General features: G+C 42.7%; 2 protein-coding genes across 2 annotated transcripts in view; one reads left to right on the top strand and one right to left on the bottom strand.

Annotated features, from left to right (window-relative positions):
• The window catches only part of PALS1 (protein associated with LIN7 1, MAGUK p55 family member), a 132,963-nt gene extending 130,179 nt beyond the window's left edge, over positions 1 to 2,784 (top strand). Inside the window, exon 14 of the mRNA XM_045012440.1 lies at positions 1,757 to 2,784. Coding sequence (XP_044868375.1) covers positions 1,757 to 1,933 — 177 coding nt within the window. The 3' untranslated portion in view covers positions 1,934 to 2,784. The remainder of the gene's footprint in view (positions 1 to 1,756) is intronic.
• A 3,260-nt stretch (positions 2,785 to 6,044) lies between these two features.
• Positions 6,045 to 24,632, bottom strand: ATP6V1D (ATPase H+ transporting V1 subunit D). Its single transcript, XM_045012446.1, has 9 exons — positions 24,481 to 24,632; positions 17,346 to 17,463; positions 16,054 to 16,133; positions 14,718 to 14,785; positions 12,379 to 12,423; positions 11,786 to 11,889; positions 11,079 to 11,145; positions 7,817 to 7,895; positions 6,045 to 6,281 (listed from the first exon to the last, which is right to left on the bottom strand). Exons 1-9 carry the CDS (start codon positions 24,519 to 24,521, stop codon positions 6,140 to 6,142), a joined length of 744 nt encoding a protein of 247 aa, XP_044868381.1. The 5' UTR covers positions 24,522 to 24,632; the 3' UTR covers positions 6,045 to 6,139.
• Positions 24,633 to 24,681: the final 49 nt, after the last annotated feature.

Below are 24,681 nucleotides of genomic sequence, written 5' to 3'. Positions count from 1 at the left end.
ATCAGAGTCCACTTAGGTGTTATTACAACCTTTCATGACAGAATCAACAATACCCTCTGTCTTTTCTCATCTGATCACCAAGCGTTTCCTCAAGGGACTCCAAGCCCTATACCCAGACATTAAACCGCCTACCCCTCTGTGGGACCTTCATTTAGTATTATCCTGCCTAACTCAACAATCATTTGAGCCACTAGCCACCTGTTCCCTTTTACACCTCTTTATGAAAACAGCATTTTTAGTGGCAATTACCTCCACCAGAAGGGCAGGAGAAATAGCAGCCCTTATGGCAGATCCACCATATACGCTATTTTTCAAAGACAAGATTACCCTTAGATTACACCCCAGATTTCTTCCAAAGGTTCATTCCACATTAATGAGCCAATACACCTACCAACCTTCTTTCTGAAACCACATGCAAACTCTTTCGAAGCCACAATGCATACGTTAGATGTACGCAGGGCCTCTTAGAAGCTTTTCTAGACTTTTTGTCTCCATTACAGAGCATTCCAAAGGGACACCTATTTCTACCCAGAGACTTTCAAACTGGATCTCTGACTGCATCTAACTGTGCTATCAGATAAAACAAGTTACACCTCCAGCCTCCATCAGAACTCATTCCACTAGATCTGTAGCTACCCTACCTCCTTGAGATATACACTGCTTTTAAGTCACCTGGAGTGGAGCCACCCACAGGGACATCTCTCGAAGAAGAAGAGGAGGTTACTCACCCTGTGCAGTAACTGACATTCTTCAAGATGAGTGTCCCTGTGGGTGCTCCACTACCCACCCTCCTCCCCTCTACTTCAGAGTTGGGGTAGCCTCTGTTGTAGAGAAGGAAGTGAGGAGACCAGCCATGCATGCGTACTATTACGGTATACTCAGAGTGGGGAGACAGGCTCTGCGCATGCGTGGTCAGTACGAGTACTACTGCAAAAATCTCGGAGCGAAGGCGCAGGGATGTACCAACACCTGGAGTGGAGCACCCACAGGGACACTCATCTCGAAGAATGTCAGTTACTGCTCAGGGTGAGTAAAACCTCCTCTTCCTAGTTCTGTAATGTAATCTAAATTTTAATCTAAAGTATCTCAACACTATCTCTTTCACATCACTGGTTTGGTTTTTGTTTTGTTTTTTTGTTTTTTTAAATTAATGAGAATTTGGCTCATACATCACTTTGGCACTTCTGAAAATCTTACTCTTTATTTTATATGAAACATTTTCTTTTTTTCCTCTTATTTGGTTCCTTCAAGGGCATTTATTTGCTGGGCAGTTAATTGCAATAAATCATTTTCTTTTTGTGTATTTAAACATTTTTTCACTCAATACTGCATCATCATCTAGTGATGCAATCAGACTGGGCATGATCAGTGGAATTTCCTGACCAACTACTGCTAAAAACTTTAAAGTCTTTTAGAACACACATAACAAAAGTACCAAATTTTGGATAGTTATTAAAATGCACAGAAATGTCTCGTATCTTGCCCTTATTAAAATACATGGCTGCTTTAAAAATATTTGTAGTAGTAGTACAGTTTCATACATTTTTAACCATTGTGTGTGGAATTACATTTTTTTAGCCCCCTGTAGCAGTTTCCAGGCCAGACTTGCCTGTGCCATGAAAATTGGGTATAAGACCTTACAATCCCCTAATGAGTAGTTTTGTACTATTTTTTCACAGTGAACATTCAGGTGGAGTGTGTGTATGTACATATAATTATACCACATAAATTAATTCCTCCTATGTTTTCATTACAGCCAGAAGAACTAAGAGATATCATAGAGAAGACCAGAGAGATGGAACAGAACAATGGCCACTACTTTGACACAGCGATTGTGAATTCTGATCTTGATAAGGCATATCAGGAGCTACTTCGTTTAATAAACAAACTTGACACGGAACCGCAGTGGGTGCCATCCACCTGGTTACGGTGAAAAAACAGTTCTGAGGGACAAGCAGACTTCTATCCAGCAGTCTGTCAAAGGGAGATTGCACATGAATCAATACAACTTAAATAGTAGGTGGCAGTGTGAGCTCTAGACCTCCGTGGGTGCACCCCTTGATAGTTGGTGTATTAGTGAAGAAAATCCAGTAGGCAGTTCATGAACAGAATGATGTACTGATTAAACATTGTCTGGGTTTTCTGCTCATCTTTGGACTAGAAATGGAAGCTCTGAACAAGCCAGTACAATTTTTAACAATTTAACTAGCCTTTCTAGCAGCTGCTTTATCTTTTCTATCTACAATCACCTTACATTTAAAATCTTTAGTTTTTAAAGAATGTATATATATAGTCCATGTTGTCATATAGTTATAAATATTAATATTATTTAACACTGTTAACTTAATGACCTTGTGGGACATGATAGTAGTTTGTGAATATACCTTTTACAAAAACACTGGGCAGAGAAATAATCTACATGAGACACTAAGGTTTATGAGATATTCTCCCCTTTTACACAGAATAAGGTGCCGCTTTGGTCTGAAGCTGCCTGGTTAGGCTTGAATTTATTTTTTTAATTATTTACATTCCACTTTCTGAGAGCACTGTAATTTGGAAAATGTGTATAATGTAAATATTTCATCCCTTTGTGTCTTTTTAGTCAGACTTTGTAAATCAGATTTGACTGCACATTAACCTTAGGTCCAATGAAAAAGGAATATGTACTGATCTTTTAGATGTGATATTTTTATGGAATTTTGTTGTTCTTATCAGTTGATTTGGGAGCCATTGCTCCCCACAGATTTGTAGAGATGTTTAGAAGGCAGAGGTTATATTTTTATTTAAAAAAAACCAAAAAAAAACATTCTTATAAAACATGCAGATTTTTTAAAAATTCTTCCTGATAATGTAAACAGTTATGTTTACAACATAAAGGATACTGACTGAGTGGGCAGTGTCTTTTTATTTTTGGCCCTGGTATGTCTTGTGGCGAATGGTCCTACAGGTAACTAACTAGAATTAAAACTGCTGAATGTAGCTACTGTAAGTAAACCAGTAACCTTACCGAAAGAACTTGAGAAATGGAAACACATGTATTGCCAAGTCTATATCCTAGCATGTTCTAAGTTCAGCATGTCCCTATAGACTAGCCTGAGCTGTGAAAGTTGTGCAGCTGTCAAATCTGCAGCAGGGCTATTCCAAGTATTGAAATGAAATAATGTTACCTTTAGCTTTTATTTGTTTTGGGGGAAGCATGAACAGTCTTGAATGTTGATTCTCTTCTTGTTTAGCCACAGTGTTTCCTTGTTCCTACAGTTAAACACTGGAGTTATGTCAACGTGTAGCTGAATTCAATGTACCAGTGAGGAACGAAGTTAGTTTTTCAGTCTTGTTTTGTGTATATATTTTCTTCAAAGAACAAATCCAGGCAAAACTCTTTTGCCTTCTGTGCGGCCATAGCTGAATGAAGATCTCTAGGCTACATAGAGAATGAGTATAAACGGTTGTTTTAAGTCACTTTTAGTACACTAACATTCCTGTATTGCAGGGTGAAATATAGTACAATCTCTGTCAAGCAAGTTGGTTGCCTATGGAGAGAAGTTATATGCTGTTCAGTTGGGTTTTAGAACCACAGTACATATCTTGGTGAACATGCTATGACAGAAGAATCATAATTCATAATTCACTAACATACCTCCAGCAAGGCAGGTATTGGAAGACTGAAATGAACTATCATATTTGGGCCAACAGGTAGCATGTTATTAAATTAGCTCTGAGTCAAGTATTTAAAGTAGTGGCTCCCTGCCTCACATTGCAGGTGCATTAACTCTTGAGTTTTGTAGCTGTCTCACACCAGACTTGGGGGCTACACCATTATCTATCAATTCTGCCCTTCCACGTTTAGCTTTTTTTTTAAACAACCTAAGAGATGTAATCTAGTCAGTTGAGAGAGTGAAAAGTTGTTAAAGTGCAATCTTTAGAGAGGCATCTTTAAAGATGTCACAGGTGAATTATCAACATTTCACTCAATATTACTGAACTCTGACATGATCAATGTTACATTGTGTTATTAAATAATGCTGTGAACTGGTAAATCTCACCCCCTTTTTCTGTCCTACCCTTCCCCTGAATTTCCTCAGAAGACTTTGAACAGGCTTTGGAATACAGGAGGTTTATAGTAGGTTGTGAGATGTTTAGCTGTATCCTTTGTTTTTGAAGTATGCAGGGAGTGTTGTGGTATTTCACAGAGATCCATTTATGGAAGTGAAATGATCAAGACCATAGGAGTCAGTGTTAGATTTGTAGCCAATTATGTGGGCATGCTGGAGCAGCACTGAGGAACAGACCAGGCTCACTGAACTGACTGATACCCAGCTGTGCTCTGTATCTAGCACCAGTTTTAGAGTTTGACCCTGAATTGCCTAAACATGGAGTAAGAAGGAAAGCATTTTCTACCATTTTGTCATGAAGGAAGAGTGTCCTTTCAGTCCCCTCAAGGGCTAAAAGTATAAAACAGACTTGATTACTGGCAGAAAACACAGGCATTTTCACTTGTTTAATAGCCAGCTGAAAGGGGAAGGTATCTTCATTTTTACCAATCCAGATTTATTGAAAAAATTGTTTTATCTGAATTAAAGAACACAAATATTGACAAGCATTATGAATAGGTGTATAATGTAAGATGTGGACTTGCCAATTAAGAACTTTACTGTGACCTGTGGTTAGCCCCAACTTGTACTTCTGTATCTGCACTCTGTATTTGGAGACCTCATGAACTGCACACTATGTAAAAAATGTAAAATATTTAGACAAAATAAATCAATTTTTATCTGACAGCTACTCTTGAATCTTTTCTACCATTGCTCAGCAAGTGTATAAGCAAAGGCTGCATTGGGCTTGGTGAACATAAGTGCTTAAGTATTTCAATTGAAGAGTTCCATTCTTCAGTAATTTGTTTTAAAAGCACTAAGTGCCCCTTAAGCTCAAAATAAATAACATAAGTGTCTTAACTATGTGGGCACAGCTCAGGGGCATGCATGTAGCTGATAGTGAAGATTGCAAATTAGGGCTATGCTCATAGTCGAGTGGGAATTGAAGCCCAGCAGCAACACACACACCCCTGGGCTTGAGGTTCCAACTCCCCACAGCTCTAGCTGTAATCCTATATAGTACCACATTGGAGAAGACTGAGTACAGTCCTGCTCCCACCTACATTCAGCTTGCAAACTCATGCATTCCAAACTTAAGAAATACCATAAATAATGTTGCTATTGTACTGCTGTTTGACCCCTCAACAGCAGAATAGGAATGACCTATTGCTTGTTTTTGCCTTGTCTACCTATACTTAGCACAACAGGGACTTTAGAATCCTATATAAAGCTGCTCAGTGGCCTATAGAAAATGGCTTTGCCATTGCAGTCAAGGTTACACTAGAATGTGATCCACAGTACTTATCCCCCTTTATGATCACCTCATGAGAGAAGTGGTCCCCTCAGGTTCTGTAACAGTGCAAGCTTTGCCCTTGCTTTCTAGCAAATGTACCTTAATCCTGAACCAGCTATGCCACAGTTTCCAGGGTTGTGAAAGTAGCAACATTGTCTCCTACTTAGCAAAACCTTAGTGGACACTAGACAGTAACATTTAAAATTATTTTACTATCATACAGCACAGACATTTTCTCAGTTACACAACATGGAAGATGTCTTCCAGGCAAGTGGTAACAAGTGTGTGGATTTCTGCAACAAGGTTAGCCTGAACAAATCCAGCTTTTCTATCATTAATAGTTTGCAAGTTAATTGTAGCAGCACCTGTTAACATGCACATAGGTTTTTTCCCTCCCTTACAAGGAATGTTTTCCACTGTTTTAAAGGTAGGAAGGGGAGAAAAGGGGGTATGATTGCTATAAATACATCCTTAATCAACAGCAGTACAGATTCAGTAGCCATTAAAAAGCAAACAGATGGTGGTAGATTGGTGTAAGGGAGAGGTTCTTCCTACTGCCAAAGAGACCAGACTCCTATTAGTCTCCTTTTTCTGCTTCCACACCCCACCAAAAAACTCCCAGAGTTCTCATCTTGGGAAAAACCACAACCAATGAGGCTAATACACCAAATGAAGAGCCACTAAGTATCCAGAAAGCATGTCCACAATTCGATCAGTTAACACACTGCCATCTGGGTCGTCTCCTCCAACGGAGCTACTCAAAGAGAAGGTCTTCATCCTTCTCTTCTGCTAGGAGATTGGCAGGTTCATATTCCACCCCAGCAGCTTTCCGTAAGGCCCGCTCTGTCTCATTCTTCTCTTTCAATATTTTTTTCTTCTCCTGGATCTTCTTTAACCTGCAGTGAGAGAATTGGGGTGATATTTAATGTCTGCATTGATGGTGCCTCTAAGAAATTAAGATGTGCTCCAACAGTTTGGCTTTTCCATCAGTCCTCTGGGAAAGACAGATGATGTAATACATCTGTTATGTAGGTACAGCAAAGTGCTCTCTGGGCCCCAATATGCTGACCTGTAAAAATCTCTCTTGTCTGAAGATACCTCAATTCCTACTCCAGCAAAAGAGACACCTGACCTGTATACACTTGGTATTCTATAGGCATGTTACCCTGGAGTGAACCTGCTTGCAGTTTACTCCTTACTTTCCTATTCTTAGCTTGAACCTTAGATCTGAACTGAGCAACTGGCTTCAGCTACCCTCCAGTTTTTTAAGCTACAATTACAACCTTAAAACCTCTTCCCCAAAAAAAGAAAGAAAAAACCCACATTTTCCCCCAGCAAGAAAGAGACCAGGTTCTTTCAACCTTTCCTCAAACTTCAGCTTCTTGGCACCAGATCACCTGCCTCTAACAGGCAATAATTTCCTTCCCATGGCACAAAGCCCAGGACTACACACACAATTATAGATTCAGCTTAACAAGAGTCTTATTACCCCACAAAGAGTGCCATCCCTCTGCCACCAAAAGAGTGGACTGATTGAGATGTGGCCTGGAGAACCTCTGAACCCTCCCACAGTGACTGGAGAAATTCTATCCAGGCCACCAGTTGGGATTCATGGGAGAACAGGCAGGATCTGGGGGAAGGAGTCAGCACAAGGAAAGAATAAAGGTGCAAAGGAACAGAAATCAGGAAAGAGCAAGCATGAGACAGGTAGAGAGCCTTTTCAGAAGTTATCTGAGAAAGCTTAATGCTAAAATAAAAGTAAATAGAAATGAGTACAATAGATGGACGAGCCAGCTTCCTTCAAGCTGAATTTCACATAGGACAGAAAGATGTTCATGTTTAGCTGTGCCTCCTTTAACCTGGTACTGATGTCCTCCCACATTAAGTTTTTTTTAAGTTTTCGCTAGACTATCTTTTTGAAAGAATCACACCTGCACCTGCTCTGTTTCTGTTAGCTGGAAGCAAAGAAAGCACCATTTTGCTTAAGGTTTGATTTTAGTGGCTCCATCAGTTCTCTTGTCAAGGCTCTGCAAACAGCATACACAGGAGCAACCACATAAGCTAGGGTGGCAGAGAGCAACAAATTCCCATGGCATCTGAGAGGAGAGGGGAACTAGATCTACAGAAAAAGGTCCTTAAAGCAGGACATTCAGCATGCACTGCAGTGCTCCACCATTCCCTCCCAAGGCCTCTGCACAAGGTGTCAAGGACCACACAGCATAGTGGCTGAGGTACTCCCATCTAGGAGGGAAGTGGCTGTGAACCTGTGCTTGGACAGCACTGGATAGTTTCTAAAAGCAGAACATCAATAGTTTAGCCTACTGCACAGTTCTCCTTCTCTACCTCATCACTATTTCTATGTCTCAAAAGAGTCCATTTGTGAGAAGAAAGGGAGGGGGCCAGCACAACCTCCTCCATTCACATCACTTACCTGTAGAACTCCTCTCGCTCTCTCTCATCCAGCTCCGTGATGATGTAGGACAGTGTGCGCTCAATCCTGGGAATAATCACTAAGACATACGAATAATCATTAACATATTAATCATGCAAACACAGCCTGTACAGTGAGGAGAGAGCACATACATTCAAAGTCAGCCCAGTGATCTGCTTGTCAGAGTTTAAATGCTTCCCTTATTTTGACAGAAAGAACTGCAGTGTTTCATTAAGAGCAAGTAACCAAACAACATGCTTTTCTTTAACAGGGCTTAGCATTTCATAACCTGCACCAATAATTCATTGGAGCCAGCTTGCACTGGCTTCCAATGGAGGTTGAATGAGGAGAACTAAGTAGTGAGATCGGTAACAATTTTTTTGTGGACAACTCCCCCCCCCACCCCCCGACGCTCCCCATGTCCAACTTAAACTTTTCATTCCACAGTTTCACATCCTTGTCCTACAATGAGACAATGATTTGCTTTCTTTCTACATCCATACAATTTTATACTGTGATCTCCTCAGACAAGGCTGAAAAAGGCCAGGCCTGGACAGCCCTCACACAGGAGGCCTGCAAGACCATCCCAGTTCTGTAGGTATGGAACCAATACCCTGAGAGTGGAGTACTGTGCTGCCATAGGTGTTCTCTCTTGGATAAGATGTAACAAGATCTTTGACCACTAATGTCCTGAACTCTTGGAGGTCAAGGTCCTAGGCCATTTCCATAACAATGAAGGTCTTAACCCCAGTGTATTGGCCAAATTTCAATTTTAGAAACTGCATTCTTCTGCCATATTATGTTCTACCACAGGTTCTTTCAGCAGTTTGTTAGATGTGACTTTTTTGCCCACTACTTCCTATCCTGAATGGTTGCATAGCATCACTGCGCGAAGTTAAACTTTGCAGTGCCATGTTTAAGTTGTGCATGATAAATTTATAGCACCCTTCATCCAGGAATCTTAAGTGTTGTGCAATATCTTTCATACAAATTGTATGCCAACAGATACAAGGATGTCAGACAGTATGTGGTCCAGCAGCATGGTATGGCAAATTAAATTCAGTCATAAGGACAAGAGCAAGAGATGACATTTTCAGCACAGCTTTGACACGAGAGCTAGTCAATTCTGAAAGACTACTGCCAACAATAGGATCTGCAAAGGAGAAGGGTCTCTCAAACAGCATCAAGCTTGTTTGGAAGACCAGGGAGGAGGCCACTGCTAAATGAGTGAGCAGTGAGGGGAAGAAAAGACATGATCTCTAAGTTTGACGGAGCAAGTCCATGGAAAGCTGCATTACTTAACAAAGGGAACAGAATTGAATCCTGAAGTAAGCAGTGCAGCAAAGGAGTTGAGGATGGAGTTCAACGTCATGCTTCTTTGTGTATCTGAAAAGGCAAAAAGTCTGAAGAGCTGGGTCTTGAGGAGGCCCTTGAAATCATTTAAGTGGCAGGAGGTTAAAACTGGCTGGCTTAGTAGAGGGACCTGCAGCAGGGTTGTATACAGGCAACACAGCAGAATGGCAAGACAGATTTGCCAACATCAGGAACAGGAAGGACAGAGTTCAGAGCCAGGGATGACACCAAAGGCAAATGAGAGATAGGAGTTATGCACTGGCACAGAGGATATGAAATTATGTTTAAAAACCATGTCTTTCCTAGGAGAAGCAAAATCTGCCTTAAGCTTTTCTATAGCACTCATTACCCTGGACATCTGAGAGATTTACCAGAAGGAAGCTGAGACAAAGCATGTCATTAAAATTACTTTAATGATAGTTGTAACCCAATCGTAACTCCAGAGTCTTCTCTTTCCTGCATAAGGAATTCTCAAAATTCCTCAGAACATAGTAACAAAGTAATTGGAAATGGGAGGAAAAAAGTCGATGAGACAATTGTGCTGACTGACATATCTGGTGACAGTGTGAATTGCTGTAAGTGCCACAACAGTGAAGGCAAGTTCTGCAGAAGGGAAAAGCAGGGAGAAAAGTCTCAGGTTTTTCAGGAAAGGAATAGTGAAGAGAGACGGGTGAAAATGAATTTTGAACAGCTGATGAAAAACCAACTACTTGAGCTCTGCAGAGCCCGGCAGCTCAACGCTGAGGACCAGGCAAGGACCTTTCTTGTTTGAAAAGCAGTTGGCAGTAATAGAATAATCACCAAGAGGCAGAACAAAGGAAACAGGTGATCCCAACAGGAGTCTCTGAAGGGTATCACAGAGGAGAATGGGTGAGAGAGAGTGAGTGTGTGTGGGGGGGAGGTGTAAGAGCCATTTGGCACCAGAGTACCATGAGGGGCTGCAGGGGCAGGGTAGGCAAGGGGGTGAAAGACTCTGCCTGCTGACAGATAGAACACAGATCTCCCAAGGAAGGGTGAGCTAGTGAGAACATTATGTTTAAGGTTTTATTGTTTTGTGTGATCTGTCCTGTGCTCTACATGATTAAATATAAAAAGCATGAAGTTGACAGACTGAACAAAGTGAGACAGTGTTGACTGCTTCACAACTACTGTATACCCTGGAGAGAGTTAAACTGTAAAACCAGAAGCTTCACACCTGTTGGGTGGAGTTCTGGGAGACAGGGCTGTTTGAGTACTGGGGAGTCTGAAGGGTCAGCACTGTGCCCAGCAGGGCGAGACAGTTGGACAGCGGGTTCCAACACTCAGAAGGGGGATGCTAAACAGAAGGACTCCAGGATCCATTCAGGGTCCAGAAGCTTAACACACCCCAGGAGATCTAAAGCACAGACGCTTGGATTCCACTCACTGAAGTCTCAGTGGGGGGCCATGAAAGGGATCTTACTAGGATCTATGACTGACCACCTCCCATTCCCACCCCATTCAAAATCTCTTAACATCCCTATGACAATAAAAGCCATCGCTTATATAGAAAAATGACAAAGGTGGTAATTGTACATCTCAATGTAATGTCTGAAAACAAGGGGGAGAGTCGGCATTGCAGGGCTAGACAAGTATCCACGGAGCACCAGCAAACGCTCTATGGATTACAGTACAGCTCCCTCATCTAGTCCTTGCAAGACCTGCAACCTGCCTGATCCACACTGGCATTTTTATTACAGTATAGTTCCTGGTTTATTCTCCACCTACGTAATATTGTTATAGCAACTCTTGATCATGGCAGAAATCCCCATAACAGCGAAGCAGACCAACAAAGAGCAACAGTTGCCAGGATTCTACGCTGCTCTTCATCTCCTAAGGAGGCTCAAAATCAGTTAAGTGTCTTAAAGAGGAAAGGCTTCAGCTCACTCACCATGTTCAATAGCATTCACACGCCGGTTCGTTATCTTAATAGCTTCATCCAGCGTAACAAATGAAGTCTGAGATTAAATAATACAAAACCAAATGAAAGTCAGTATTTTTACCATCCAACAAGCATAGATGGCTTCAGGGAGTCAAGCATGCTTGCTTTAAAGGCTGACTTCTGCCCTGTCTTTGTGCAAACAGGTACATTCTCATGGACATCAGGTTTGTACGCTGTGCCTAAATATTTGCTGTAACTAACTTAGTGTTACACATGTCAGTAACCCAAAGGGGGGCATTTACTGGCCAGGCATCTTAAGAGTTCAAAATAACAGTGAGAAAACTGGCCACAAAAAGGCGCCTGCAGAGCTATACTTGTGAGTAGCTAAAGCAGCCATTCAGTCTCTTTCTCACACATTTTCAGGAGGAGAGGCTGCAGAAGACCAAGCGGATCCACAGGAGAGATTAACATGCAATCAGTGTCTGTGCCTGCCAGGAACAGCTGCAGGTGTGGGAGAGGTAGGGTAGAAAAAGGAAAAGCTCAAGACCCCGATGAGAGAAGACAGACTGAAAAAGAAGTGCAGTATACTGGGAAACCTGCAGCCCTTTGGTCTCCACACACACAGCTCAGAGACCAAGGGGTTACATCATCCTTAGCCACCAAGACTGTCCATTAAACAATTGAACCCCTTTAGCTCATCTTCTGCTCCCACCTACCTGGAGCGAGGCCAGTTCTACAAGCAGCTCCACTGCTTTGGCATAGTTCCTCTTCAGTTTTGCCAGCTGCTCCCCACCTCTAGCTAAACCAGTCAACTCATAACCTGAAATAACCCATCAAACAACAGTGGCATTAGCAAGAATGAAGCCCCTCAACAAAATTGCCAGAGCACTACAAGTACAGGGATGCTTATGGGACTGCTAATGGAATGCTGAATCCTTCACCTCTCAGTCAGCAGTTCTAATCTAGAAAACATTAGTAGTTACTGACCATCGTTACTGTTGGATGGCTGTGCAGTGGTCTATGAAGTCTGCTAATCCCACCTAGTTGCTTGCAGACAGGTGTCTGCGCATCAGGAGCAATCTCCTATTAGCAATTTCAGCATACAGACCAAAGATTTAGTGACGACCAAAGCTACACTCCCCTCTGGCCCCGAAGGCAACCCCTGCAGGTCAGCGTTGGCAGAGCAACATGGAGAAAGCTTGAATTATCAGTTCCTGTGCTGTCAGGGTTTCACTGATAAAGGGTTTCCAGGACACCCAGGTATTTTTCACAAGCACCTGAAGACATAAAACATTCATTTTGTACTTACTGTCCCCTCCTTCTTGGTAATGCTCAAACACTGGTAAGGTTACACCTGTTAAAGACAAGAGATTGTGTAAAAATCACAATGTTTTCTTTGGTTCTCAGACTACAGGGGTTTTTTTTGTTTGTTTTAAACACACAAAGGCAGGACATGCTATAGCTAATGTTATTTCAACTTCAATTCTAGTCTATTCCTTCTCCCATAATTGCTCCTAACATTAAGTTCTTTGAGAGCTGGAGCTCTCCCTGCTAGAAGACAATTTAAAAAAAAAAGTTTGAACCAACTTGGCTTAGACACTTGCATATGAAAAGTCATGATTTTCTTATCTTCCAGTCAGAAATTGTGAACAAAGGTAACTCAAATGACTGAAAATAGAAATTGCAAACGCGTATTGTTTTTAGATCTCATTGAGACCCAGGATATAGCTGTTTGAAGAAAATCAGTCTAGTCGTTCTAAAGACAAGCATTTAAATTTAAGAATTTGGACTTGTAGTAGGATTTATTATTTGTCTTACAGTAGCCTTCAGAGGCCCCAGACACCGCATGGTGCTAGGCCCCAGACAAATATAAAATGATTTCTGTCCCAAAGAGCTGATAAGTACAAATGAAACTATGGGTGAACACAAATGGTGAGATTATGATAAGCAGTGTCCATAGCACATCGCTGTAGAAGGCGTTTTAAAAAGAAGTCCCGAAGTTGCATTAGAAATTCAGATATGTAGATTCAGTTTGATATTATTTGATTATTATGTTGATAAATGGTGACCCACTTTTTAAGGTATGCACTGAGCATTCAACTTTGTTTCCTGACTCCGATGGCAATTTTTCAGTGTAAATGTATTGTGTTGGCACTTTGCATGGAATTTTCTGGCATAACAATGTATCTTTAGAGTCCAGAAGAGAGAGACACCCCACCCCAATAGTTATGCATTGTCTGATCGTCAAAAGTTGACCAGACAGCAGTTTATGTACTCCCACTTCATTTAGGCAAGGTGAGGGACTGGATTTATAGATCCTTCTTCCCTTTCTAAAGGGAAAATCCTGCATTTGGGGTGCAGCTGGTTATTGTGAAGTGGTGAACATGCTCACACAGTATAACTGAGGATATTCTGAGACATCTGGAAGCAGTGATGCTTAGAGAGATTTAAGAGGGATAAAATACAAGTTCTTGAAGAGGAAAGTGTTATTTACTCCTTCATATAACACAAGAACTAGGGGTCCCCCAACAAAATTAATAGGCAGCAGGTTTATTTCCTCACACAGTGCTCAGTTAACCCATGAAACTCATTGCCATGAGATGCTGTGAAGACCAAAAATAATAAGCTGGTTCAAAGAAGAATTAGAGAAGTTCATGGAAGATAGCTAATAGGTCCACCAATGGCTAAAATAGTTGGGAACACAATCCCATCTTCTCGGTGTCCCTCAATCTCCAAATGCCAGAAGTTGGGATTGGACAACAGGGACCAGATCCTCAAAATTGCCCTGTTTTGTTCATTCCCTCCAAAGCATCTGGCATCAGAAAACGGGATATTGGGCTACATGGACCATAGGTCTGACCCAGCATGGCCATTCTTCTGTCCATAATGGAATACAGCAGCAAAAACAGCCAATGAGATTTTAAGGGTTGTATACAGAAGCATGTTACAAAACAAACTGGTGATAAGTCCTTCATACAGCTGATGAGATACTAAAAATATTTTCATAAGTTAGAGGAAGCCTAGAGAAGAGGAGCAAAAATTAAGTGGTTTGAGAAAATGATCTGATGAAACATCAAAAGATGCTACATAATGTGTGTAGTTGGGTTAAGTGATGGCTGAGGGGAATATATTTGCACAAGTATTTGAAAGAAACTGTTCAATGTGGTCTAGGTTGTATAACTAGGAATAACGGGATGAAATCAAACAAAAGTTAGAGCTGCATATACTAAAAAGCTTCCACACAGGAGATATCTACTAGAACATGGTGCAGCTGGCCTGAGGAAAGCAGTGGAAGCCCTGCTGCTTGAGACATTAAAACTGGACTCGACAAAGTTCTGAAGAATAGGCTACAGTGGAAAACTATACCTGGCACCTGCAAAAGTGGACTAAATGACTTAATCCGAGGCCATCCTCCCTATTTCCCTGACTGCAAAGTCTCTTACTGTAACAATTACGGAGACCAAATGAATTTGTAGTCCACCAAGTTCTTATTTTCACATGCAAATGTCCCTAGTAATAAAAGGAGGGAAGAAGAGAAATGCAGAAGAGGAGATATACATTCTGTTTACAAACCATCAGTGTATTTTCCAGGAAACATAAATGGGCCTGTGACATACTTGTACTTTGCTAAGATGGGGAGATAGTCACCTGCTACGTTGTCTTTCTTAGCTCTGATCTTGACTTGAGCTTTGTTCACGTTCTGGATCACAGTGGTACTGAAGAGAAGAAAATGCACCTTAATTGGGTAAAATCAAATCATGAATTCATTGTTGTGTGCAAGGGTTAAGCAGCAATCAAACTGCTTCGAGGATTCATGGAACAAGTCTCCAGTTCTGGCAATGAGTTTTCTGAAGATTAGCTCACCCACACTAGCAGTTCAATGAAGCAAGCTTTTACATAGAAATCAAAAGGTAACACAAAAGAGCTATGAAACTAAGTGCGGAGACTGCATCTGTTTGTAAATGTAAAGACGCTGAGTATCTAGAGTGCACATTACACACCTGGCCCATCAAGACTCTTTCCAACCTCAAATCAATTCCTGAAAACAGTTATTTATCTGGCAGAAAACCACACAAATATTCTAGTAATATTATGGCTCTAATTTACATGAGAACCCAAAAAATGTGAAATCTGAGCCAAGGTTCCAGCATTAAGTTGGATTTTGTGTGACTGTGCATAGAATCATAGGACTGGACAGGACTTTGAGGTCATATCTAGTCCAGTCCCCTGCACTCATGGCAGGACAAGTATTATCTAGACCATTCCTGACAGGTGTTTGTCTAACCTGCTCTTAAAAATCTCCAGTGATGGAGACCACAATCTCTCTAGGCAATTTATTCCAGTGCTTAACCACCCTGACAGTTAGGAAGGGGGGAGGAGTGAGTGGGGTGGGGTAGATCCTGGGTTTCCCTTAAATTCAAAAAGTGATTTTGGGTGTAAAAAGGTTGGAGACCACTGCCCTAGACAGTCATCAGCATATGAACTCATGTCATCAGCATGGTAGATCTCCCTGGGAGTTACTGAGAGGTGATGAAACCATGGAAAAGGAGAATCTGCCTCTACAACTCAGCAATACAGAGCAAAAGAGAAACTAGACCTGCCTTCTGTTACACTTTCCCTACACTTTAAATTCCAAGTTGCAGAAGCAACCACTGGCTCACCTGAGGATTTACATGTACACTTACACTTAGCTGAAAGCCGCTTCTACCAGCTGCTGTGCTCGTTTGTGATGAGGAAATATTCATCACTTTGGAAGTCAAACTGTTTCTCTCCTTTACCCACCTGATGCTCCCACCCTTGATTGATGGTACCCAATTTATCATGAGGCTGCCTTTCCCTTTCCTAGCATCTACTACAGAACTTTCCCTTCTTCCGCTCTTCTCCTAAAAGTAGAGCCTACCGCCTGCTGGTTGTCTTCTCTTCCTGGGAAAGGAAAGTTGGGGATTCTTCATGTAGCAGTACAGTACAAATCAGTGGTCCTCACCTGAAGTCTCCAGCCGTAAATTTTGCCTCAGCAAGTGAGAATGCAGCTTCTCTCATCACCTCACCCATTAACATCTTAGTCTATAAAGAGAACAGAGATGCAATTTTAAAACTTAGCAAAAATCAGTCAGCCTACAGCTGAAATGCAGTCATCTCAGAGTGGGATGCTACTGGTCGGCAGCTGTTTGCTGTATCTAGTTAAAGACAAATGAAGAAGAATCCTGTGTCCCGGAGTTTCCCCAACTGTGGGTCACACCCACCAAGGAGGCAGCACAAAAAACTAAAATGTAAAGGTGACTTTATCTTTAAGATGGATACACAATATAAGACTGCTTATGGCATGCCCCTGTAAGACCACCATATTATTGTAAACTGAGAATCCCAGGATTTAAAATGGTAGTAAAAATGGGCACAGCACAAGAGGGCTCCAACAACTTCTTACAGTGATTCAGCTGAACTACCGGGAAATCTGTTTTTTCCAAGTTTTCTCAGTGCAGATAAGACTTAAGCATTTCTAGCCCAGACAGTTACACAGACTATTGAAGCCAAAAATTTGAGTATAAGCCAGTGCACTCCTGCCTTACTGAGTCTGCACAAAACCTGATACAGAGGCCTTATCTAGACCGTAAAATGGAAACATTGCTAATCCTGGATGTCAGCAACAATTGTAGCTAATGCAGTGTTAACAGTTCAGTTATAAGAGTAGATGCTGAACATGGATTATGTTTGTCATTTCACCTGACCATGGTTAAATCTTGGGTTTGCTCCTACTGCTGCAGATTGCACATAAACCCATATTAACACTGTGCCTTTACAGAAAAAGGATAAGATCAAGCTGGATAGAGCTTGCTGTCCCTACTTAGCAGTTTGTTTAACCATGCAGCTGATCCTGATGGTCCACAGCATCCTCCCCAAGCCAGACAGAGTGAAGGAAGCAGGTTAAAGTCAGTCTCGTAATGCTTAACACCATCAGGACTGGCCAATTTTCTAAAATTCAGGAAAGCACGGCAACCGGCTACGTGGGTACAGAAGGAAGCAAGGTTTATGGCTGATTGGAAAGAGGGGTTTAAACTTCTAAACAGTCTTAGGCCCCTTGCGCAGCTTCTTCGGATACAAAAACTAAAACCAATTCAGTGTTGTTTACCATACTGCAGACTACCTGCAAAATTGCACCAAATTCTAACCGATGTGAAAGTGATCTCAATGGAAGCATTATGGAAATGCATGGTTTACACAACATAGATAGTTTCCTAACAGAGCAAGACAGACATGGTAGAAACTGAATTCACCTACCTCAATGATTTTCTTTAGTATCTGTCGGAATCGAAGAGTCAGAGCATCAGATTTTTTCTTTAAGAGGTTGCGACCTGTCTGGGCCCCTTTCAAACGAGCCTTCATGATGGTCTGAGCCCTATTAAGCAGGGAAAAAAGATTTTTTTCTGTCACTCAGAAGGATCAGGAGAAAGTAAAATCATTTCGGTCATGGAAAATGATGGAGACATTAGGAAGTATTTGAAGACATGTTAGTCTTCTTGGTCTCCTTGACCACAAGCAGCCACTTGGTGTGGTTCATTTCCCCATTTGTAAAAATGGGAATTATACTTGCCTGTCTCACAGATGGGGGTGGGTGGGTGTCACAGAATTAGTGTTTGTAAAGCTGAAGATCTCAATAGGCTGACAAGTGCTGCATACGCGCACTGTTATTCAGATCATTGCTCAGCCATTCCATTACAGAAAGCCACACAATAAGCAAGCAAAATTCTTTGGAATGCAACTTCTCTAGAGCCATTCAATAGGAACCAAAACTAGCCCATTGTCATCCTGAGGACATATGTTCTACTTTCTAATATTCTGGTTTCTCACGCTTCTCAAATGCCAAACACCATAAAAAAATAAAAAAAAGACAACCAATTCTTCATGAGACTTTGGTTTCAATAGACAAACTAATGAGAATTGGCTTTTCTAAAGTGTCTCAAGTACATTTTTATAAAACACACATGCACCCCACAGCAACAGGTAAGATGAAACAGCAGCCAGACTTTCAGCAGCAGCTCACTCTCCCCTTTGGAAAAGAACAAACACTGTCCAGAAAATCACATGGGAGGAGATTTCCAAGTCAGTGGAGACAGGTGAAAGTGATCCTAATTTGCAAGTACTAACCTCTGATAGGTCCAGATTGAGAATTAACTCAGTCCTGTGGAAGACTTGAGAACCGAAACCTAGGTCACAGGTTCCATTTCCATCGCTGCTATAAGCTCTCTCTTCACTGCAGAGTTAGCACCTCTTGAGTTAGCCTTACTGAAGCAAGAGGGACCACACCGTGGAACACTTGAGCTACTCAGAATGGTTGTGTTAGCAGCTGACAAGCTGTGCTAACTTGGCTATAGCATAGCCCAGCGTTTCTCAAATGCAGACACCAGGGACTTTTCTTGTGGCCATAGCCTCTTGGGCAGTGATTGGGGAGGGGGGGGGAGGTGAGTAGCAGCCCCTCCCCTTCCCTGTTTTCCTGGATGCACCGCCTTGATGTTGGCTACTGGGGCTGCAAGCAGGGGTTGGGCCCTGCCCCCCACCTCTGTAGACAGGAGCAGGCAACCTATGGCACACGTGCCGAAGGCGGCACGCGAGCTTATTTTCAGTGGCACTCACACTGCCTGGGTCCTGGCCACCGGTCTGGGGGGCTCTACATTTTAATTTAATTTTAAATGAAGCATCTTAAATATTTGAATAACCTTATTTACATTACATACAACAATAGTTTGTTTATATATTATAGACTTATAGAAGGAGACCTTCTAAAAATGTTAAAATGTACTACTGGCACACGAAACCTGAAATCAGAGTGAATAAATGAAGACTTGGCACACCACATCTGAAAGGTTGCCGACCCCTGCTGTAGACAGTTGGGCACAACGCTGGAGGAGGCGGCAGATGGTGCGCTCCCCACCTTCCCAGGGGCGGGAGGGCTCAGGCTTTGGTCTTCAGCCCTGGGGTGGCAGGGCAGCAGGCTCTGGCTGCATGGCAGCAGGCCCCAGGCCATGCAGCTTCGGGCTCTGCCCCCATCCCCCAGCCACAGGGCTTCGGTCTCTGGCATCCCACTGTCTCCCTCTGCCCCCCGTTTCCATCACCCCGGCCCCTGCTGCCTACCCCGACCTCCCATCCAGGGCTTAATTTGTCCCCAGGCTCGCTGGGGCTGAGTAAGTCTACTGTGAAAAGTGATACTTGTATGTTCGTAATCTATTTATTGCTAACTAGTAAGTCTGCTGTGAACAGTGATATTAACAAACTTACAAGTATCACTGTTCACAGCAGACTTACTAGCTAGCAATAAATAAATTATGATTTGGACCTGTATATGTGCATATTTGTTTTTCCTAAAACTAATCAAGTATTTTAGGAGGGTGGGGTGGGGAAGTGTGAGCAGCCACCAGCAAGAGTTGGTGGCCGCACTCTGAGGCCACCAAAGAATTTGTGAACCTCTGGCCTAGCCTATGTACAGAGAGAGCGTGCATAACACGCACACTTGAGTTAACTCGAGTTAGCTTTGCAGTGAAGGCAAGCCCACAGACTTCCTGTGTGACCTTGGAAAAACACTTAGGCCACGTCTACACTAGCAGCAGCACTGCTGTAAGATCGCTTGTGTAGCTGCTCTATGCTAACAGGAAAGAGCTCACCCGTCAACAAAATTAAACCACCCACAACAAGCAGCAGTAGCTACGCTGGTGAGAAGTTCTCCCACCAACATAGCGCTGTGCACACTACCCCTTATGCTGGCCAAACTTATGTTGCTCAGGGGAGTGTTTTTTTCATAACGCTGAGCGACATAAGTTTTGCCGACGACAGTGGTAGTGTAGACATGGCCTTATTAATCTCCATTTACATCAGTTCCACATCTATAAAGTAAGAAATAACACTTCTCTACCTCACAGGCACGTTGTGGCAATAAATTCATTTATGTCTGTGAGACACTGAGATACCACAGCAACATGGGCCATATAAATTCCTAAACAGACAAGAACCCAACTTGCACTGAAACTTCTTAATGTTCACAGTAGATTGTAATTCAGGGAATAAAAATGAAGCCTGCTTTTTAAAAGAACTGAATATCTGGAATTTCACACAGGTTCAGAGATTTAACAGTCGTGCACCAACTGGCTTTTTCCAAGGTCTAACTATCAAAGGCTGGCTCATTTTCTAGTCCAAGCAAGATTTAACAGACTCCATGTTTGCATTAAACACAGTCCTGTTTACCATCAAGAAAAAGCCAGAACAGCTAGAACAAAAGACTTCACCAAGCATCTTTGATGTAGAAAAGATTTATGCCAATAAGAAACTTTACTAACAACAAGATGGAGTAAAAAATTCTGTTCAACTGAGGAAAAGACAGCTAGATTAGAGGCAGGGTTTCTCTTTATTTATTAACAGAAGTTGCTTTGAGTTTACTTCTCTGCTGAGACCCCAGTCAAGTCACCGCTCATCATTTTTAGAGAGCGAGCGCGCGCTCTCAAACTAAGGTATAATTCTCAGGATGAAATATTATTCTAGACAACTATAAAGACTGCAAAAATGCTCACAACAGTGAAAAAAAATTCACCTACCTAATAGGCTCCCTACAAAAAAAGGTCATGGAAGATCCATCACTTGGGACATTTAAAATTTAACTGAACAAGAGCACTAGTGAACAAAGTAAAGAGAACAATGCAGTAGCAGCAACCAGACAAGGCAGATAACCTAATAGATTATCTTCGTGTCCAGCATCTACGATTCTGCATTTCTATGAATGAAGCTTGAATGAATGAAGCTATGAATTCAAGCCCTGCTATGTTTAAGTATAATAATATTTCTATATAGGATGCATTTTTTTATCTTAATCAGAGATGTCTCCTTTAAAAAGATCTGGAATACAACAGCTATTATTCAAAATTTAAAAAAAGTCAGTTATGCCTCAGTTCTTGTACATTAATATTGCACACTAATTTGATCAAGGATCTCAGAAGTGCTTTTTAAAAAACAATTCTACTGTGAGGAAGATGAATGTTATCCCCGTTTTACATAAGGGCAAACTGAATCAGAGGAGTTAAGTTCATGCAAGTCAGCCACAGAGTCAAGAACAGAATCCAGAACTCCAGACTCCCAAATGCCTTCCCATAGCATTAACCCTTCTTTCCCAGAGCAATTTGTACTCAGAATACTATATGGAAAGACCCTGTGTTCTGCTCTCTGGCCCCTGGGGATTAGTGATGTTTCACTTTGCATAATGGAACTTCAAAAGAATTTTTTTTATCAAAATATCCCTAGTTCTGAATCGGTCGTATTCTTCTGGAAGTATGTTGGAGATACACACCTATTGTAAACCTGGGGAGTCCCTGCATCCACATCTGCAGAACGTTTAGTGATCTGTGCTTCAGGAGTGACAAGCAATAGAAAAAGGAGATATCTAGACAAACAAACAATGAACCTCTCGGGGCCACATATACCACACATAGCTATTCTCAACTTCAACAAGGAGACGTAGGCAGAGACTGCAAACTGACCACTTAGATCAAGATGAAATATAATGTCCTGGAACCCACCTACGTATTAACGCTGACAGAAGCTCCATCAGCACAATTTTATACAAGACTAAGAATGACCCTCTCCTGCTCATGGCCAAGTTTGGTTGCTCCTACCCTGGAAATCTGAACAGTTTTTGAGTAGAAACATTACAAGACAGCAGTTTCATAACTCAAACTTTCAATTGTCTTGCGTTCTGCTGTAATGATGGCCATATGCCATGCTCTGTCAAAGACATCTGACTACATGACAAATCATTTGCTGTCAGCACCTGGAAAATTACAGAGAATAGGGATTATACTCTATTTAGCTGACTTCCTCTGTCAACATAATTAGCTGTGAACCCTACATATCCCACTTGCAGTGGTTACAATATCTGGGACATTGTTAATTTCTATCTGAAATTAAAGGAAAAACGCATTTCAGGGAATGTCCCCATTCTCAGCTATGTATCAAAGACTGTAAATGTCAAGTTCTGCCTTCATACATGGCTTTGCTTAACACCAAGCATGGAGTTTGCCCCCAACACAGGCCTCATTTTCCAACTTACATAAAGCTATCCTCTTTCAAGTAAAAGCAAAACCAATACATTCTTCTACTGTCCCCCATCTGGTTCTTTAGCAGTTGTTTGTATAAAAGCTCAAGCCAGCTCTACACTACAGTCTCTGATAAGCTGTGATTTGTGACAGACATCGCTGTGCTGGCAAGAGTCCTTACTGTAAATACAGTTATCCTGGAAAAATTACACTTTTGTCCAGAATAGCTTATTTTGCCTATGCCAGGCAAAGCATTCCTAGCATAGACCTGGCCTCAATCTCCAGTTGTATGGTCACTGAATTTCTAAGATGCCTTGATTGCCTCATTACTAGTCTCAATCCTGAGATGGTTTCTCTAGGAAGAATTGATCTAGTTTCACAACTTCATGCTCAGTCCACAAATACGAATAGAGCACGGGCAAAATCAGGAAGCTTAAACTGTGACCTCTCTGTTTATGAGGTCTGTATTTTTTGTTGTGTGTTTAACAGAAAAATGTTTGCAGAGATCAACTCTAGAGCAATCCAGTACATTATGTGATGGACTGTTTTTTCCTTTAATTTTAAAAGGGATTGCCATAAAAAAAGGGAATAAAATGGAAGATATCTTAATGTGACCCAAGCTTTTTACAGCCAGAAAACTGTTGGTTCTGAGGATTCTCTTTCTTTATGTTTGTAGCATTCAGTGGAATTTGTACCACTCAATAAAAACGCTACAAAAAGCAAGCTACTTGGAGCTCTGGTTATAAGGAGACAAAGGGAAGTTAGTTTGCAATGTCATAATTCACTTGTCTCTGTAAGAGATGGGGAACTACAGTCACATCTTCACTGGCCATATGCTCCTCTCCTGACACAGTTTCCATAAAGAGAACGTAAAAGACTCTCCATCACTGGCCATTTTTTAAATCATAAGAATGGACTAGGGCTCTGACCCAATATGGCCATCTAACTCAGTATCCTGTCTGCTAACAGCAGCTAGTGCAAGATGCTTGAGAAAGAATGAACAGAACAGGGCAATTATCAAGTGATACATCCTGTTGTCCAGTCTCAGCTTCTAGCACCCAGAAGCTTAAGGACAACCAATGCATTTGGGTTGCACTCTTAACCACTTTTTGAACCCAGTTACAATTTTGGCCTTAATGATGGAGTTTCGTAGGAGACTATTTGTAGAGTCCCATTTGCTTGTAAGTTCCTCGGTGATACTCAGTTGAATGGATTCATTAAAAAGATTGCAAATGCATTGAAGATACTTGGAGGGAATGCTACTGACAGAACTGACAAAAGATGGAGTAGATGTAATGGAAACTTGTGTTGATACAACTGCTGATGTCCAGACAGCAAGCTATTGTATGGTATAGGGTTCTCCATCGGATATGCTTAAGGATGAGAGGTTTCAGTATTGGCCTGAGAACTACAAGAACATGTTAGATGCTTGGAGATTCTGGCACAAATTAGCAGAATTTGACATGAAAGAGTAGCCAGGATCTCAGTTCAAAACCTTTAGCACAGGTATCATGAGTTTCAATTTCTGCAGGAAATCAATCCCTTACAGCTGTTCAGACATACCTCAACAAGGCTGAGGTTTTACTCAATATGGAGTAAGTGGCTCACCAACCAAGTCAAATGTTACAAGCTGTCGTCGTGGTTGTCACAAACCCCTTCCTTGCTGTGCACTTTTCCTAATAAATGCAGGGACCCCAGCTTCCAGCTGCCCTGTACGACCCAAGTCAGATGTAATCAAGACTAGATGTTTTTCTAAAAAGACAAGCTCCAGTTCAAACAGGAATTGACACAGGAAAGTCCTAGGCCAGGCTTACACAGAAGGTCAGACCAGATGATCACAACGGTCCCTTCCGACCTTGGAACCTGGGAGTGACAAAGCTGGGGCGAGTCACCCACAGCGCCTCGCAGCCCCTGCACCCAGACAGCAAACCCAACCTTCGCAGAATCCCCCACCCTGGTGTCAGAGCCGGGGCCGTTCCCCGGGGCAGCGTGACGGGCGGGTGGGGCAGGGGGCCGGGAACAGCGACACGCTCGAGCCGACGTGGCTCCCACCCCCCGGAATCCCATCGGCAAAGCAGCGACGGGCAGGGCCGCTGGGCGATGCAAACGGGCGGGCTCCCCGGGGCTCCCCGGCGGCGCGGCTCCGAGCAGGGGCCCTGCTGCTCCCGGACTGGCCCGGAGCTACCACCGTGACGCCGCCCGCCCGCTGCCCGGTCACTGCGCCAGTCCCGGAGCCGCCTCTGCCCGGGACGCCGCGCCAGAGCCCCCGGGGCAGGAGCCCGGCTCCGGCAAGGGAGAGGCCCCGGCAGCCGCTGCCGCCGCCGCCCGGGCAGGTCACTCACATCCGCGAGGGGAAAATCTCGATCCGGTCCTTGCCCGACATCCTGACCGCGGCGAAGGGCGCTCGCGACCCGCTGCTGCCTGCGCTGCCACCCGGCTGGGTCACGTGTGACACCACGACCGGTAATCAACGGGGGGGGCGGGGCGGACTCCGCTTCCGCTTCCCGCAGCTGGCTCCACCCCAGCGCAGCGACGCCGGGCGC

This window comes from Mauremys mutica, chromosome 4, assembly GCF_020497125.1.
Source record: "Mauremys mutica isolate MM-2020 ecotype Southern chromosome 4, ASM2049712v1, whole genome shotgun sequence".
Classification (NCBI taxonomy): domain Eukaryota; kingdom Metazoa; phylum Chordata; order Testudines; family Geoemydidae; genus Mauremys; species Mauremys mutica.
This window is presented reverse-complemented; position numbering and strand designations above follow the sequence as displayed.